Raw genomic sequence first — 19,906 nt, 5'->3', positions numbered from 1 at the left:
TTTCTAGGCTGGACTTCATATTCTCATTTATGTATTTTTCATTGGTACCTTTCTCTTATAGACATATTATTTTCTTCACTAGCTACCTCAAATTCTTTGTTGAATAAGAAATAGTATGTATAAACAATCTCCAAAAGGGGGAAATTAGCTTTGTTTCAAAGAATTCACAGGAAAAGGGAAAAGAAAGCATGGTAAAATGGAAGAAAAAGTAGAGGGAGAAAACATTTCCTTTAAGAAAATGTTCTGAAATAATTTCACATACAAAATAGATCCTGAGTAGTTAGTTTCATCGTGGTTTAATGGTTTTCACAAAAATGTATTTTGTGGTGATATTACTCTTCCTCAGAAACTGAGTATCTTATTTGCCAATTTCATAAAACCTAGCATTCAAGAAAGTCAAATTTTTGAAACAACAATTTCAAAACAAGTACATATTCTTTTAAAGAATTGACAGACCCTCATTCCCTATAAATGTTAGGCATTACTATTTTTAAAAGTATCCACTATGGGAAACAACTGATTAAACACCCCCCCTCATTTAGTCAAAACATGTTTGTAGTAACTAACACATGAGGACAACTATTTCCAAAAGATGTATAATAAAACTTTTAGAGTAGAAAATGGATAAACATCTCAATAAGATTAATCCTCTCCAGTATTAAAAAGTAATTTGTGAAAAATGTAGTGTAATTATGAAGTGCTCATTTCAACAGGTTATTTCTAAGATAACACGGCGTAATTTTAACCAAGAGAAATGCTGTTTTCCCCAAATAGTGATTGTTACCTTTCCCCCAGGTTTAAAAAAATAAATATTATCATTGTGACATCATTAGAAAGAAATTGAAGCATACAAGGAATAAACTATAGTTTCTTTTTATATCAAAATGTACTCTTGAAAATGTGTTTGGCACAGTGCTCAATCATATATAGTTAATACTAAATATAGCAGGATACAATAAAACCCTGGAGTTAATTGTTTACACCCTCTTATGGGTATGAAAAATAATAGATACCAATTATTCAGAAGCCAGCCTATACAAACTGTATAAACAATATTTATGTTTTGCTTTGAAAACCAGTGATATAATAAATTTTACATAAAAGACTGCAAAATAATATAAATGGATTTAAACAGATTTTTACAATAAGAAATTCAAATGGAAACAGACAAGTAACAAAGAGAAGTAAAAAAATTTATTGCAGTATTCGCTCCACCAGATTGCCTGGGGATCCCTTTTCTTGTATTGTTTTCAGGGTGACCTAATACATCAAAATCTACATTTACAAAAACTCCTTCTGCAGATAGGTCATAGATACTGCATGCTTTTTTTGTTTTTTTGTCAACAGAATAAATTATATATCCAGGAGATTCTGTCATTTTACAGCCTGGAAAAAACAATGCTTCCCTGGAAACTGGGCTAAGCTAAAGAAAGCCATCCGCTGCTAGGTTAAACTCCAAGAACACTTTATTAAGAACATTAACAGACTAATTTCCAACATTCACTTGTTTATTTTTTTAAACAGAAAGTTTTTTCCAAGATATAAACAATTTTTGTTAAACTATAATACAGTGGGAGTAAAAATGAACTGAGAATCTGTTTCTGCTGCACAACAGCGAAGGGAGCTCCCACAAAAATGTTTGCCCAACATTTCCTTCTTTTGTTCCTGCATCCCAGGTTCCATTCTTACTCTTCATAAAACTGATTTTTTTTTTTGCCAGAATGTTGATATTTCAAGTTTCTCTGCCTTTTAAAAAAATTCCTGTAAATTTGGCTGCATGTACAAATTCATTAGCTGGAGGTCCCATCCTTGGCAGCATACAGGGATCGTAAAGTCTGAACAACTTTATTAGTCAGCTTATTAGCACTCGTTAGAGCAATTTTTTTGTAAATAATGTCTGACTCTTTAATAGTGTCTACCCAAGGCACCAGTTTGCGGCCATCACGGCGTTTAGCCTCAGTCCAGGAGCCACTGTAGGAGCCTGCCATCCACTGAACACTGAAGCCATTGCTGGTTTTCTGTACTACTCTTGCAATTTGTGGTCGATCTTTGTACTTTGGACAGCAAATAGCGATGACATCCATGACGTCAACACTTTCATTCATCTGTGCTGCCAACTCCGTAGAGTCTGAATTTCGTTTTGACCTTCTCAATGACTAAAACATTGGGAGGGGGGAAAAAAGACCAAGTGTTACACAGAAGAATTTTAGGGAAATTATTGTTTTTATTGCTTTTAATCCCTTGACGCCGGGAGGTGGGATTTCCCGGCACACTTCCATTGCCGGCAATGAGACGCACCGTGACCGCCAGCGCCAAGGGGTTAACACATACTTGTAAAACCATATAACTCTTCATTTGTACCCGTGTTTTTACTCTTATTGATATATAAAATTATATATACATATGAACCATAAGGCTACATAAAAACTTAGCAACAATAAAAAGGATAACACACATTAATACAATCCAAAGAAAAATTAATAACCCTTTATGCTGGATAAATCTCATTTCTGTTTTTTTCTTTTTTATTGTCTTTTATGTTAAACTTTCTACAAAAGGATGTATAAACGGTTAAGTAGAGAATCTCTATCTACAAAATGTTTTTCTCTCATAAGTATTACATTACTTTGTATACATTTAATAGACTGACATATATAAGCACATAAAAATCATTTTACGTAATACGCTGCGAAATACGTTGACTCCTCCTCCGCCTCACCCCTGAAGTGCCTCCTCCTCTATCCTCCCCATCACTTTCATCATCTTCTGTCTCTGCTGCTGCATTATTTTTAGGGCTGCCTCCTCCAAGCAGCGAGGTAATTGCTTTGTTCCGAGCATTCGTGCTGGCTGACACCTCCCCTTCTTCTTCCTCTTCATCAGGGTCCAGATGTTCCATGAGAAGTTTGAACTTAAAAAGTAGATATGAGAGTTTTAACTACATATTTCAAACAAGACTGTCAAATCCCTAAATATTTTCTATGGCAGTAGTTTAGTTGAATGGAATAGCCTTTAACTACTGTCCATGTCAGGGGTTGGCAAATTTTTTTTGTAATGGACAGATAGTAAATATTTTTGGCTTTGCAGTCCATATGGTCTCTATCACAATTATTTGACTCTGCCATTACACCATGAAAGTAGCTACAAACAATACATAAGTGAATGGGCATGGGCTGTATTTCAATAAAACTTTATTTACAAAAACTGCAGTGGGTTGGATTGGGCCCACAAGTCACAGTTTGTTAATTCCTGGTCCAAGTCACCAAGCAACCAGGTAATTAATAATTAATGAAAGAGATCTTTTAGTTCTCTGCCCCTCTGTTCTCTATCCAAATAAGAGGATACAAGAAGAAGCAAATAATGTTGAAGAAGTTTAAATTGAACAATTAATTTTATATTTTTCAATTTGAGGGTATAAGATTTACAAAGTCTATGACTAATATGGAAACCATTGTGTAGATTTCTTTCTTGGTCTCACTTAAAGCCATATTAGTTATGTTTAGCTCCTTGCTTAAAGTAGATTAAAATATGATTTTACTTTTATTTTAAGGACAGTCCTCTCAAGATGCTTTAAAAAGACTATATATACACAAATCCATATCCACATACTTGTTAGTGAGCATACATACAAGAGATATACAAATATATGTACTTGTATTATTCATGTAAGAATACATGAAAAATAATACTGGTTGTCAGAAGGAGAGAAGCAGAGTGGTTGAATGGGGTAGGATTCTTCTCACTGCTTTGCCTTTATGAAATATAAACTGTATAATCCATTGAATTAAAGAAAAAATAAACACACAAACACATTTTCCTATAAATTTTCATTTTGGTTAAAACAAAATTTTTGGTGGGCTGCTGCTCCCTAAGAAAAATAATAATGACGCAGTGGGTGCAATGGGAAAGGTAAGCTTCTAGTAACTGGTTAAAACCACATATGAGAAAAATAATCTCAACAATTCATGAAGCTACTTACATGCAATATAAAGGAGATAGCTATTTCCCAAAAAAGAATTTACTTTTCATAAAAGAGCAGAAAATATATTTTGGTTTCACTACTCACATCTAGATACTGTTTTACTATACTCCTCTTCACATCTTCAGTGATTTTAGAATTAGCCATATCACTCCGCAGGAAGTCCAGTGTTTGTTTGGGATGAAAATGAACTCCCGTTTTTCGGTTAATTGCTTTATCATAAACTTTTGCAGATTCAGATGGAGAATATTTCTGAATTTTACTGTTTTGGGAAGAAAGAGCCACAAAATTTAAACTTAAAAAAAATGTCAGGCAGTTAAATTAAATTGTAGTATTCTAGTTAAAGTTTACTCACTTCCTAATGATTAAACTTACTGTCCCTATAGATTTCAACCAGTGGACTTGGACACAAAATAGAGATAATTTAAAAAATGGAAGTAAACACAAAGACAAAGGGTGAAAAAATATTCTCGTTTCCAATAGTATTTGTCTTGAGTAGAGGCACCCAAATGATAATGGAGAAAAGGAATCTGAATGTATAGAAGTAATACATTTGTAGAAATCCAATTATAGGTAAGTATAATTTTTAGTGAAATCAGTTTTTCATGTCTATTTTTTGATACTGTGATTGTGAATATAGGGAAATTTTAGTACAGTGATTACTCAATACTAGCTACATAGTTTATTTCCTTCTACTTTTTGACCCCCTACTACTCATTCTCTACACAGCAGTCAACATGATTGTTTACAAACCTGTTTCAGATTATTACCAACTCTCCTTAAAAATCTTTCAACTCCTTAGCACTGTCCCCAAGACCTTACAAAGTCTTAAACCATCAACATTTAACATCATGATATTAAACATAAATATCTGGATTTCTAGGTTCTTTTGAAAAAGTGGGAGCTTTGGCTATCTTCTGTTGTGGCAACAATCTCATGGATACCTGAGTAATACCTGATCTTTTATATGAAACATGCTATTTCCAGTTTGCCATTGACCCTCTACTAGGTCCACTTCACTCATTTCATTACCTTGTTCCTGCAAACATTTGATTTTGTGCTTCCTAACGTAAGGCTTTAATGAATGTGAAAATGGACAACAATGCATGGGTAAAGGCAAAAAAGGTACCTTAATGACTAATGGTGCATAAAATTACAAGACATTCACAGTAATCAGTATTTTTTCTATCTCTTAACTTATAAGAAACTTTAAAGACTATAAAAGGTTCTGTTAGAGCTCAGCCTAGTTGGTCTGCATCTGTTTCTATTTCATAGTTGTTGTTTTTTTCCGAGGCACCAGGGCTGGGGATTAAACCCAGGACACCTCACATGTGGGAATTTGGAGCTCAACCACTGAACCACATCAGCTGTCCTGAGTTGGATTTTTTCATTTGTTTTCTTGTTTTTTTTTCAGGAGGTACTGGGGACTGAATCTGGGACCTCCCATGTGGAATGCAGGTGCACAACCGTTTAAGCCACATCTGCTTCCTGTCATAGCTCTTTAAAAACTTAAAATTTGTATTCTATTTTAGGATTAGTATGACTCTCTAAAAAGTCCTTTTAGGAAAATGACTAAAATAAGTCCTTTAATTTGAAAGGTATTATCAATGTAAGCATATTCCCTCCCTTTAATAATAGGATGCATAAATAAATTGTGGCATTATTATACAATAAATACTATATAGGAAGAAAAACAAACTGCTTTTTAAAGTAAAAAGACTTTTTAATATTAAGGTAAGCATGTGATCGAAACTAGGTTTCTTATTACTTGAACAGAATAAAGTTTTCTATCTCACTGCTTATGTAACCTTACCTATCAGAAAATCCACAGAGATTCTTCAAATGTTGTTTCAACATCAGAAGCAATAAAATACCCTGGGAAACATTTGCAAACTCAATTAAAGGCGCTGAATTTTCAGGCAAACATTTCATCACTGAATTTATATCATCTTCTGAATCTGAATCTGAATCTGAATCTACACGTTTCCGTGACTTCCGAGGCCTGGAAACTTCTTCTTCACTCTCACTTGACTCATTTTCCTTAGCAGGTGATGATTTTCTTTCTTTTCTTTTGTCCTTTACCATAGACTAAAAGAAAGAGGAAATTATTCTATACAAAAACAGTAAAAACAAAATGTCACTAACAAATACACATATGCTCCATTCAAAAGAAGGTTTTCCCCCAAAAAGCTTCCTTAAATTAATATTTCATGTACTGAAACCTCCTGACTTTCTATAAACAACTGCAGATTGATTGGGGGCAAATTAGGTTCCAAGACTAAATAAAATCAGATAATACCAAAAAAAACCAAAAATTTTTTGAAACAATATTCAAAGGGAAACAATTTGCTTTAGGATACGTAACAAAGATAAATTAGCAATAAAAATATCAATTTGGTACATAGTTCAGCCATAATGGAGGAAAAGCAGTCATTATAATTTAACTGAGAATATAGATGGCTTGAACACCCTCAGCTTCTATCACATTCTCCTTTTCAAAAACTTTTCAGCAAGATGATATCCAACTTCATGTTTCTTTGTACTTTATGAAACTGTTAGTACATCGAAAGAAACAGAATCAGCTTGGTGGGTTATTTAAGAGGGGGAATAGACCAGGTTATAAAGGTGATTATTCAAAATGTTTTATCCCTAAGGAATAAAGCAGAAGAAAACATTTACAAGTATATCCACATTAGTACGTAAAATAAGAAAAAAATGATAAAATACTTGAGAAACTATTAATGTCTTAAACTTTAATGTGCATATTAAACCCACAGAGATTTTGTTAAAAATACGGACTCTGTTTCAGCAAGTCTGAAGTGGGGCCTGCAGATGAAGGTTCTGCAATTCTATCAACCTAGTGAAGCTAGTGCTACCGATCTGTGGTCCCCACTTTAAGCAGCAAGGATTTAGATCCCTCTGTAATTCCAGACTTTTGGTATTTAAAATGATTTGCCTGATTTACTAGTTTGACAAGGTTGGGTCTTTATCACTACTATTTTGTAGAATGAAAAATGTTCGTATGTGCCTGGCGATATAGGTAGATCTCAATCAATTTGTAAAGAATTTACTGAGGGCCTAGTATGTGCTCACTTCTATACTAGGTGCTTTTAAAACTAAGCCAATTATATTTCCTCCTAACAATCATTAATAGCAAAGACATAAGGTTTATAACAAGAAATTTAGTGAAGATTTAGTGAAGATTTGGGGAACATAGTAAGCCAATTCCACTATGATGATGGTGTTGAGGAAAAAGTACATCATTTATGTTATCAATTTTGTGTTTTCTTATAAGCAAGCAATATATAGATATATCTTCATGTGTACTGTTGTGATCTACATTGTTACCAGATTTAAAGGACAGCAAGATGCTTGAAAAAGGAGTTAAAATGAATATATGAACAGACACCAAATACTAAAGGACAGTGCTTAAAGTGAGAGAAATAAAAAAGTGGGATGGTATGTCAATAGAACAATTGGGGTGTGTGTGTGTGTGTGTGTGTGTATAAACTCCACCTAAATCATAAAGAAATGGAATGGTTTCAGGTTTTTCTGCGTAGAAATGAAATGGCAACCCACTTCCTCTCCCCAATTCAAGTACTGCCCAAATTTCAAAAGGTTCATTTAGAAAGGTTTTATATACCTGCGAAAAGAATAAAAATAATGACAAACAAAACAATGGAAATAGCATGCCTGCACTTTGACAGATGCATTAAGAATAGTAATGTGTGTAACTTACCTCCTTGAATGACTGCAGTAGGTTACTACCAGAAACTGAGAGTGTAATGTCTATATGATGCATTATAAACAACGGCTCTTCCTGTGTCTGGTATGGAAAACAGGCTAGATTGTCAGCTATATACAAGAGCATATTCACTTCTGTTTTCTGTAAATTTTAAAAAAAGGTACATATATTTAGTGGATAATCTAGAAATCCATCCAAAAAGCTCTTTTAGAAAAAATATTACAGGGCACTTTCACCTCAGTTAATGTTTCAGAGAAAGAGGTAAGAAAAAGGGAAGAGGGAGAACAGAAATGGATTTATAAAATTGTATACTCATTTTAGTAGATTTCATAATGACTTACACCAAGACTGCCTCAAGAGGGAAGAGGTGAAATTTTTTAGTGCACTTGAAGTGATATTCCCTGAAGTTTTCTTAAACATTTTATGGGATCTTTATATAAATCCATACCACATCAGAAAGTATACATATCAATTCATAATTATTTGTAATTGTGCTTCTAAGAGTTTAACCCATATGGAGATCAGTTACACACAGTTACTATTCTGCCCTCAAAAAAAGGTGGTACCTATAGTACTAAAATGTGGGTTTAAACTCCCACCCCCATCCCAAACTAATGTACTCAAAACATTTGTCAGTTTCCTCTGTATATGTATCTTAGAATGTCAGAGTGGTTGGTTTTCACAGTGCTATTGCAGTTTCACACTATAAAAACTCTGAGGTAGACAATATTTAAGAGAAAAATAATGGTTAGTAGTAGTGTAAGCTTTAAAAAGAAGTAACATGGGAAACAGACTTTGGCCCAGTGGTTAGGGCGTCCGTCTACCACATGGGAGGTCTGCGGTTCAAACCCCGGGCCTCCTTGACCCGTGTGGAGCTGGCCATGCGCAGTGCTGATGTACGCAAGGAGTGCCGTGCCACGCAGGGGTGTCCCCTGCGTGGGGGAGCCCCACGCGCAAGGAGTGCGCCCGTGAGGAAAAGCCGCCCAGCGTGAAAAGAAAGTGCAGCCTGCCCAGGAATGGCGCCGCCCACACTTCCCGTGCCGCTGACGACAACAGAAGCTGACGACAACAGAAGCGGACAAAGAAACAAGACGCAGCAAATAGACACCAAGAACAGACAACCAGGGGAGGGGGGGAAATTAAATAAATAAATAAATCTTTAAAAAAATAAAAAAAATAAAAAAAAAATAAAAAGAAGTAACATTCAGAGACTTTTAGAATCCCACGATCACAGAGAATGTAAGTAGAAAAGATTATTGTAATATTCAAATTTCTTTAAAAAATCTATAGCTTAAAGTGAAATGATTAAAAAAAAGAAAAAAAAAAACACATCAAGAAAAACATGACCTTTTCTACTATCTCTCCTCCTCTGCAGTCTAAACAACATAAAACCCAACAGCCCAGAAACAGGTAAGTGCCACATCAAGAAAACAGCAACAAAAAAGCAGCAGGATCTCATGGTACCCTAGCTGGCCCCTTCCCTTGGCATAGAGCCAGCCTGTGCTCCCAGTGTGGGCTCCTAGTTCCAGAGGGAGCAGGGTAACCCTTGTGTACATACTGGGAGCATGTATGTCTGGCCCCATGTCTGGTGGTAGCCTGAGGGATGTGCCACCCCAGAATATCTAACCAGTATGTAGAAGGCAGCTTATAAAGCTCTCCTACAAAATGCTGTAGAAGAGAGAGGCGGACTTGGCCTAATGGATAGGGCGTCCGCCTACCACATAGGAGGACCGTGGTTCAAACCCCGTGCCTCCTTGACCTATGTGGTGCTGGCCCATGCTCAGTGCTGATGCGTGCAAGGAGTGCCCTGCCACGTAGGGGTGTCCCCAGCATAGGGGAGCCCCATGTGCAAGGGGTGAGCCCCGTAAGGAAAGCCACACAGCGCGAAAGAAAGTGCAGCCTGCCCAAGAACGGTGCTGCGCACACGGAGAGCTGACACAACAAGATGACCCAACAAAAAGAAACACAGATTCCCGGTGCTGCTGCTAAGGATAGAAGTGGTCACAGAAGAACACAGCAAATGACACAGAAAGCAGACAACTAGGGAAGGGGGGTGGGCGGGGAGGGGAACGGGAGAGAATTAAATAAAAAAATAAATAAATCTTTTAAAAAAAAATGCTGTAGGAGAGCAATCAAGTCATGGCTGCCTGGGGGAACTGATTGCCAGCTTTAGGATAGTGTAGTGCCTGAGACCTTGAGGAAATGGTTTCCTAGGGATGAGGGAACATTATCTGTTTAAATAGGGGAATTCCTATGCTCTGTGCTATAGCCATTCTCTAAACTCACTTCATGTATAAGCACCTGTAGAGCACTGACACAGGTCAATCCTCAAAGAATGGGGAAAGTGGTTTTTTTTGCTGTTGTTAACTTCTGCATTCAAGGAAAGTTCTGTCGTAACTTAGCTGTATACAGGTTTAAAGAACAAACACTTCAGTGTCTAAATTCCAGTGATGATACCTTAAAATATCAAAACATCCATGTTTCACCAAAATATGAAAACAGAAAGCCATGGCACAGGCAAAGGAGAAGATTATACATTAGACACCATGGATCAGGAGACCTAGTCCTCGGACACACCAGATAAAAATGTTAAGAAAATGGCCCTATATATGTTCAAAGAGTTAAAGGGAGAAAAAGAAAAAGAAAAGGAAAACATCGGCACAGATATAAAGGACATCAGGAAAAGATATATGAACACAAAGAGAATGTGAATACAGAGATGGAAATTATGGAAAAGAACCAAAAACAGAGCTGAAGGCCATAATAGCACATAGAGCTGGCAGAAGAATGTTGAGCTAAGACAACCTAAACCATCCAGTCTGAGGAGCAGAAAGAAGAATCACGAAAGTGAACAGAGACTAAGAAACTGTGAAATACCACCAAGTATACCAGTATATCCAGTATGGGAGTACCAGAAGGAAAAGAGAGAGAGAAAGGAGCAAAGAGGAAAATTCAAAGAAATATTGGCTGGAAATTTCCCAAATTTAATAAAAGACATGAATATATACATCCAAGATATTCAACAAAATCCAGAGAGGATAAACAGACTCACACTGCAGCATATTATAATCAAACTGTCCAATACCAATGACAAAGAGCAAATTCTGAAACCCTTAAGAAGCAACTTGTTACATAAAAGGGAGCCTCAATAAGATTCAATGCTGATTTCTCACTGGAAACTATGGAGGCAAAAAGGCAATGGGGATGACATATTTAAAGTGCTGAAAGTAAAAAATTGCCAGACAAGAATTCTATATCTGGCAAAACTGTCTTTCAAAATTGAGGATGAGATTAAGACATTCCCAGATAAACAAAAGCTGAAGGAATCTGTCACTAATAGACTGTCCTGATCAGAGCTATAAAACAGAATTCTGCAAGTGGAAAGGAAAAGAGAACAGATACTAGATTGAAGTTGCATGAAGAAACAAAGATCTCTGGTAAGGGTAAAAACATGGGTAAAAATAAATGCCAGATTCTGGTATTTCTTGTTTCTTTAACTCCACTTTTTATATTCTACAGGATCTAAAAGGCAAATGCATAAAATGTAATGTACTCATAACTGTATAAACGTGTAATTTGTGAGAAGAACTATATAAAGGTGGGAGAAGAGTGGTATAGGAACATAGTGTATACTATTGAAGTTAAGTTGATATCAAAACAAATGAGATTGTTATAGATTTAGATTGTGAAATTTAGGCCCCATGGTAGTTACAAAGAAAATATTGGAGAGTATGCAAGCTCTTAAAAATACAAATTATTAGATTACTGCTTCCCAGGGGTGGTGAGAAGGGGAATGGGAAGTTAATGCAAAATGAGTGTAGGGTTTTTTTTGGGGGGGAGATGGCAACGTTTTAGTAATAGAAGGTAGTAAAGGTACTGCAACATCGTGAATGTGATTAATCCTACTGAATGAATGCTCGGGAGTGGCTGAGATGGGAAAGTTTATGCTGTAAATATATATTCCCGCAATAAAAAGGAAAAAAGAAAGAGCAACTGAAGAGACAAAGAATAATTAAATGTAGTACACAATCCTGGAGGGATCTAACAAGGGAGGAGAATAGGCTCAAAAGGATCTTATTGGGACATATAGACTATAAGCATTATATCAATGTTAAATTCCTTAAAATTGATAACTACACTGAAGGTGGTTACATAAGTGAATATCCATGGGTCTTAGGAAATGTACATGACAGCATTAAGTGTTTAAAGAGCATGATGTACACAACCAACATTCAAATGTCCAGACAATGATTGATAAAAAGATAGTTAGATAGATACATCAATGCACTGTTAGATAGACATAATGATACAGCTAATGTGGCAAAATGTTAAAATTGGTGGATCTAGGTATCTGGAGGGGGTGACAGGGGTATGTTGGAGTTCTTTATATGAGGTTTGTATTATTTTTCTAACTGTCCTACAAGTTTGAAAGTATTTCAAAATAAAGACAATTATGTATCAACACCTACATGTTAAGGTTGCAGAAATGCACATATAGAACCCTACCTCACTGATTAGTTTTAACACTATAATGTTTAGTTCCTTACCCCTGCATAAAAAAACCCCAAACCTGAAAATGTTCAGGACTCCTCTGAATAAACTTTTTCAAAACTCTGAAATTCTTCAACTTTGGTCATAAAAGTCCTATATTGAGCCTTCCTTTCAAAATCAAACTTCTTAAAAGAATAGTCTAGAATAGCTTGTCCTGTGTCTCCCCTATACACTCTTTAGTTCACTGAAATCATGTTTTTGCCCTTACTGCATGTCTGTTTCTGACCACCAAGTTCACCAATGATCCTGCCCTATTTTTTATTTAATTCTCCTTGACCTCTCAATTGCACTTGCTATTATTCATTCTTTTCTGAAACAACTTCTTCCTTAGTGTATTCTTGCTAGTTCTTTGACTATTTCTCCTCTATATCCTTCTCTAGCCAACCCCCTTTCAAACTGCCTTTAGCAACAGTCTCATTATTCTCTCAGTTGCTCAGGATAAAAACATTCCAGTTTTCTTTTGATTATGTTCTCACATAGTTGCACTTAATATATTTTTCCTTACAACGTTTGTTCTTTTCTTTCCTACTGTCATCATAATAATTCCTTATCACCTCAAACGTAAACACATATCGACAAATTCATGTTCTTAAAATGCTCTTTGGCACCTGTTCTCTTGACTTTATTCAAACACTTTCAGAGGTTCTCCTCTGTCTACAGGATCTTTCATAAACCATGCCTTACTATGACTTTTCTGCTCAAGTCAAATAATTTACTTACTATCTCCCACACATTCTTATCTTTATACTTTTATTCATATTTTTATCCCTGCCTGGAACATCTTTCCCCTGTGCTTTATATAGCAGATTCACCTCATCTAATTATTTTAGGCATTCAGGGATTTGCTGCTCTTCTGGCATCTTTTCGTATAAGTAGTAAGGAAAAAGGATTGGATTAGGATGGTCACTTTTCCAGTTTAGTATTTCACATGCTGAGGTGGCAGAATATCCACCTTGTGACATATAGCAGGCAGTGAAGCCACATGGGAATAAAGCTCGAGAGTGAGATAAGGACTGGAGCAAAACATCTATACAAAGCACATGGCACCCAGGATATGCTAACCTTTACTATTTATTTCTTTCATTGTGTTCTATACCCCCAACTGAAGGAGAGATCCCTTAGGGGCAAGAGCACTATATCATATCATTCTGTACTTCTAGCACAGTGTCCTACACACAATGAAAAATTAATGCTGATGATGTGATAATGACGGTGGTGATGTTTAAATTATATCCCTGGCATTTCTGAAATAGATGTTTGTAGTATTTATTTATTAGATCATATACCAAAAAATACATGTAAAGATGAAAAGATGAGTTGAGTAAGGTAATTTTAATTTTGCTTTATTAAAAAAAATCTGGTGTTGGAATAGCAATAAAGTCGAACTGGTGTTGGAGTAGCAATAAAGTCAAGCTAACAAACAAGTGATTAAAAAAAGAAAAAATATTTTTCTTTTGTTCTTTTTAAAGCTGCTACATGCATAGACTAGTCTGTAAGCTCTACATAGGCAGAGAAGACAGCTGTCTATTTTTATACTGTTTTATCCCCAATCCTAGAATAATGCCTGGGAGACAGAAGGTGCTAAATAAATATTAGTGTACAATGAAAGAATAAATTAAGAATACATTTTAAGAATAGGATGTTCCATTTTCTTAGCTCATGGTCCTGGCCAAAATTGTAATACACAAAAGCAGGCTTTTCCTTAAAGAAGTCAAGTTGAACTTTAGGGATCTCAGTAGTCAAAAATCTAGAAGTTATTCTAACAATATTAGAGTCCTACTGAAATAAGAGATGTTATTTACTTATTTATTTTGGTAATCTATCCTCCAAAGTGACAGTTTAGTGATATAGCTTAATCAAAAGCATGCTTATGGGAACTGCTAGGAAAGTTTGTAAGATGCTCAGTAGATACATAATTATACTTTATTCCTAATATATTTACTCTCATGTAAAACTTCCCTTTCAATTTTGACTGTATACCTTACAAATACTTAGAGGACTTAAGGAAGCACATATTAAAATAGTTACTAATATTTACTAAAATGGTAGTATTTTAAGAATGGTGAATAATTTAGGTAAAAACTTCTAGAACATTTATTTTCTTAAATTAAGATTTTTTTTTAATGCTTACTGCTGTGTCATCAAAGAGGTTGAGTAAAGAAATCAGAAAGGCTCGTCTGTGTTGGCGGTTTCCACGGATCATGGAGTAAAGGTGCGAACACAAAGCACTAGAGGACTCATCTTGTCTGAAACCTCTTACAGGATCTTTTAGGCATGTGTTGATTGCCTGTTGGACCTGGTAAGACATCTTCATACCAGCCACTGCTTTCATCTGAAATAAACAAAATCGTCATTTTTGCCATGCAAATTAAAGAGTCAAATTATAAATAATATTGAACATTACACTGAGGCCAAATTCATTACTTGGTATTCTTATTTAAAATAATAAAATCACAGAATGCAAGTGCTAGAGAGGACATTAAAGGTGATCTATTTCAAACCTCTCGTTTCAAAAGAGAGAAAATTGAGGCCCAGAACAGGTATTGCTGCCAAGAGCAATGGGAGAGACTAGAACCCATGCCTCCTCGTTTTCAGTCCAGTATGCTCACTGGACACCATTCTTACGTGTCCATAATAAAAACCCCAGAGGATGAACTTAGTTGCATATTTAGAAGGTAAGTATTAACACAACTTTTTTCTAATTATAAATATGGTCAGGTCATCTACCAAAGAAATGATTTACCAAAGAAAAAGATGTTTAAATTTAGGTTATGCGATTAAAAAATACATACATGAATGAAGCCAGCATATTTTTTGTCTATTTCTACAAGTTGCTGATCAGCCTTGTTCCGCATAGCAGGTTCTGGATCTGTGCCCATAGCAATTAAATATGGCACACACTGGAAATAAAATAAAGCATTTATAAGACATCACAATAGTAAAAACGCTAGATATGGTTCAAGGTTGAAACTTCTTGTATATCTGGGATATATGAATTTAGCTTTATAGGTCCTTCCTATAAAAGGTATGTTTTAGCGTTCTTTAAAAAAAAAAGATTAATTTTTCTTTACAAGTAGCTAAAAACAAAAGTACTGGAGCATCAGCAGAAATATGGATTTAGTGAAAATTAAACAACTTTAGTTGAAATTTAAGGTTCTTTAGACATAAAGTACTCCCAAACTAAGACTATCACTTAAGATTATGAGATTAACTACAAATATAAATTCCAGTATTTTTCCAGCTGACTGTATTTGCTATTTAAACATAATATAAGGCAATAAATAATTTATTTTTCATACTTGAAGTTAGAAAAATATAATTTTATTCCTCTCCAAGTTTATTTTAGATGTGGCTTCAATGATCAAAGAATTGAAGAGCTATTAACTTTTAGTAACAGCCATGTTCATTATACTGCTAAAATCAAGAAACACCACTACTATGTTAAATGAATTTGAATCAGACAGCAGTAAGGCCAGAAAACAAAACAAAAAAAACACCAAAAACAAAAAACCCCAAAAAACCAACAAACAAAAAACAACTTAAAAAATTATATACATCATATAATATATATGTTTTTATATATATATATATAAAAGGTTAACAAATGGGAATATTACTGAAGGCTATAAATGCATTCATTATAGCATTATCACAATTTTTCTGTTAAGTTTGAAATTATTAAAAAAATTTTTTAAGCAGATATACTAATAGTAAGCATACTCAAGGTCTTTTAAAACACCATCAAAGAGTCCAAAATAACTTAAAAAACGTGAGTTATCAATCCACTGCTGTATATTTTAATAAGTGATATTGATGATAATACTAAGTCATCAAGAAAAGGCTAAATAACCAATAGTGTGCTTTGATTCAGGACACAGGGAAGAATGTAGTAAAAATATTTAAATACAGCATTAAAAAACTCCATGAAGGGAGCAAGTATATAACTCAGTGGTTGAGTGCCTACTTCACATGTTCAAGGTCCTGGGTCCAATCCCCAATATCTCCTTTAAAAAAAAAAAAAAAAAAAAAAAAAAAAGAAGTGCTATGGAAACTAACCAAAACAAAGATTTTGAAGGGTACATGCTCTGGTTAGGTAAGATATTTACTTCTGTAGCCTAAGGCACTATAATAACCCTGCCAGATGGTGTTAACTACTATATCGGAATTCATTACCAATTCTCATTAGCACTAATGTCTATTATATAAATCATCCTCATACCAATGCTTTGAAGTGTTGGGTAGCTGTTATTACCGCCAATTTAAAGATGAAGGAAATAAATTCATACTATATCACTTACTTTTCTGTTGTTGGTTCTTAGGGATAAAAGTGAATATGGATTAAAACAAATCTATCATCCTCTACTCAGAAAAATAATTTCAAGCACATGTTTTACTAGTAGAATTGGAAGTTTAATACAGACAACATTAGGAATATATGTAAATATACAGATATTTTGTAGTAATGACAACCTAAGAGATGCTTCTCTAAACTTTGATTAAGAGTTTAGCACAAAGAAGGTTAAAGACAATGAGGAATATAAGAGCTACTTATTATCTAATCACAATGTCATCAAATGGCAACAAATCTGACTCTTTCAGTAAACGTTACTGCCATAAAACATACTTACCTGAACTGGATGAATAAGACCTTGATTTAGAGTCAATGCAATGACATTTAGGGCAAAGTGGCGTACGCTTGACTGGGTATGAAAAAATGCCTCAAGCACCTGTTTGAGGTAAAGCTGCATGATGGAACTACTCATCCCTGAGGAAACATCACCCATTTCTTTTAAATCTTCCTGTTTTGCAACTTTTTTCCCTACCAAAGGAAGTAAAGGGTAAATACATATTAAGAGCATGTATACTCACTTCCCTAGTTACTCCAAAATTAGGTCATAATTGAAACAATTTATAGCAAGCTCTCTGGCCCAATGGTTCTAAATGTTTCTTTTTCTTTGCTTTTTTTTGGGTCTATGTTAGAGGTCCCTTGGAGAACCTGATAAAAGCAATAACCCCTTCTCCTCCAAAATGTTAATGTTTGCATGCATAAAATTTTTTACAAACTATTTCAGAGGCTCAAGAAAACCTTAATACCTAGCTATGAACCTTGGCTTTATGTACTCTTGGATTTACCTGAATTCCTTTATCTACATAAATTCCTTATGTCCTAAATAAGGAAATTTAGGTGTCTGGATTTTTACAAAAATGAGTCACAGAACATAATTGTAACTGCACTGTGAAATTTAAAATAATATGTTTTCACTTACAGTCTCTGTCTGCCTGCTGCATACGTGTATCTTCTTCTTGTAGGTAGGTCTGGAGGTTTTTTAACACTTGTATTTTCAAATTTACTGAGGAGTTCTTATCTGATAAAATATTATTATATAGATTCTTCACCTCTTGTTCGAACATTAGACTTGGATGCTGAATAAAGGCAAATCCTAAAGAACAGGAAAAAAAAATCTCAATATATTCATATTAAAATTAAATATAACATTTAATGAAAATGTTGATAAATTACATAAAGAGCTCCTTATTTCAAAAACTTAAAACTTAAAATGACTAGAAGAATATGCTGGTGGCCTTACCTAGAGAAGTATTACAGCAGGTACTTCTTTCCCCATGTATTAAAAACAAGAAATTGTATTTCAAAGGAGTATTTCACACAAGAGGAAACCTTGAGGAGGGAGCAGGGCCTAGTGGCTAGGGGAGTGGATTAGGAGTCAGGAGTCTTGGGTTCTATTCCTGGCTCCACCACTGACTTGTAGTGTGACCTTGGGTGAGTCACATAATCTCTCTGTGCCTCAATTCTCCATCTGTAAAATGGGGACAATAATATTTACCACCCACCTACCTCAAAGGGATATTTTCAGGGTTTAAGAGGTAATGTCTGCAAACATTTCTCAGATCCCCAGCAGAAGCCACTACCATTGCATTACTTAAAAATATTGAAACAAATATAATTATTCTAAAATAAACTATAGCTAAAAAATACCTTCCATTTCTTTCTCATATGGCATTGTAATACTGAATTCTATAACCATAGTTAAAAAATAGCAAAATAATACTATTATCCCTATTTATATATAATGCTTATTAATTTGAGAAAAAAATGAAGATCCTTGAACAATCTGGTAGGAAACATTATTGATTCCAAATAATAAACTGAACTCAATGGATAGAGGGATCAGATAACTAGCCCAAGGTCACACAGAATAACTATGGCCCAGGCAAGAAGGCTTTTTTATTCACTGATCTAGAGGCACTATTTTCTGGAAAATGCTGCTTCTTTGAGTTAGAGTAAAACTTCCACTATTTGTTCGCTGAGTATCTGTAACACTATTAGTATTGCCTCTCTATTTAACTTGTCTATTTAACTATTTCCAAGGCCCATGTAGGCCTGAAGGTAATATAGCATCAATATAAACTCCCTAGTAAGTGGTACCTGAATATTTACTATTCTTGCTATAGGTAATTTTCTGAAAGGGATAGAGAAGGAATAAAAGGTAGTAAGATTTCAATTTATTTAAAGAAACCAGTAAACATGACTTAGTGAAGTTTAGGTAACTTAGAGAATCTTTTATTACTAATTTCTTTTCAAAAGATCATACTACAAATTAGTCCATGCATTTTAATAAAATTATAGACCTTGTTAATGCTATCAAAATAAAGCTTCCAAGTAAGTTATTAATCTTATCAGGTAGCTTTACATGAATGTGCAAGAAAAATACCTGGAGAGACTGTTCTTCTGGTACATTTTAAAAAATGCTCTCAATTAAGGTACTTTCCTCCTCATATTCCCCCCCATATTCTAAATTCTTTGCAAATAAGCTGCATAAACCTAACTTTCTGCAAAAATGTTTTAATATCAACATTGCTCTTGGGAGACTAATATGGGACATGTACGCATTCTAATTGTTCCTTTTGGATTGGTTACCATGTGTATCTATATAAATAAAAGTCTGTACAAACTGCCCAAAGTGGCAGATAGTTACAAAGACAAAGCTTTGTAACGAAAAAGAGCAATTTAAAAGATATGCAAAAGCACAAAATTCATCAACATCATCTTTAGCAAAGTACTTTAATGAATCCTCTTAAGAAACACTATGAAATAGGGGTAGGAGACAGCACTGCTATCTCTATTTCACTAATGAGGAAACTGATAAACAGAGAAGTTAAGTGATTTACACAACATCACCCAGGAAGTCATTGGCTGAGCCAAGAATGGAACCCAGATGTTTTAACCCCCCAGTCCTATGTTCTATACATCAGACTCTTTTGCCAGTAGAAACATATTTAAATATTTAGATCACAATATTTAATTTTGCTTCATTCCTAAAACTGTAAAGGACTCTAAAAAGAAAGTTAAAGCCTTAACTTACCTAGACCAATTATGGCTTTTGTTTGCACTTCTTCATCTGAATGCTTTGTAAAATACATCAATAGTTCAAGTACTTTATCCTTTATGTTAACCTAAGGAGGGAGGGGATCACATTGAAGGGTGTTCAAGAAAAGTAATCTAGGTCAGTTTTCATCCATAAAGGAAAAATAAAACACCTAAAATAGTAAAAGTTAAGAATTTCTATTTGTGAACTTTACTAAAAAAATAAATCACCAATTCCATATATTTTAGA

General features: G+C 34.6%; 1 protein-coding gene across 4 annotated transcripts in view; it reads right to left on the bottom strand.

Moving 5' to 3' along the window:
- Positions 1-1,172: 1,172 nt before the first annotated feature.
- Positions 1,173-19,906, bottom strand: part of NIPBL (NIPBL cohesin loading factor) — a 203,709-nt gene continuing 184,975 nt past the window's right edge. Inside the window, exons 38-47 of one of the 4 annotated variants that reach the window (XM_058307903.2) lie at positions 19,655-19,745; positions 17,540-17,713; positions 16,901-17,091; positions 15,065-15,172; positions 14,404-14,604; positions 7,716-7,862; positions 5,790-6,064; positions 4,064-4,238; positions 2,679-2,908; positions 1,173-2,156 (exon numbers count right to left, since the gene is read on the bottom strand). In XM_058307903.2, coding sequence (XP_058163886.1) covers positions 2,150-2,156; positions 2,679-2,908; positions 4,064-4,238; positions 5,790-6,064; positions 7,716-7,862; positions 14,404-14,604; positions 15,065-15,172; positions 16,901-17,091; positions 17,540-17,713; positions 19,655-19,745 — 1,599 coding nt within the window. In that variant the 3' untranslated portion in view covers positions 1,173-2,149. The remainder of the gene's footprint in view (positions 2,157-2,678; positions 2,909-4,063; positions 4,239-5,789; positions 6,065-7,715; positions 7,863-14,403; positions 14,605-15,064; positions 15,173-16,900; positions 17,092-17,539; positions 17,714-19,654; positions 19,746-19,906) is intronic. The other 3 variants (XM_058307893.2, XM_058307907.2, XM_058307899.2) reach the window with 3 other exon arrangements.

The sequence above is a fragment of the Dasypus novemcinctus genome, chromosome 2 (assembly GCF_030445035.2).
Source record: "Dasypus novemcinctus isolate mDasNov1 chromosome 2, mDasNov1.1.hap2, whole genome shotgun sequence".
NCBI lineage: Eukaryota > Metazoa > Chordata > Mammalia > Cingulata > Dasypodidae > Dasypus > Dasypus novemcinctus.
This window is presented reverse-complemented; position numbering and strand designations above follow the sequence as displayed.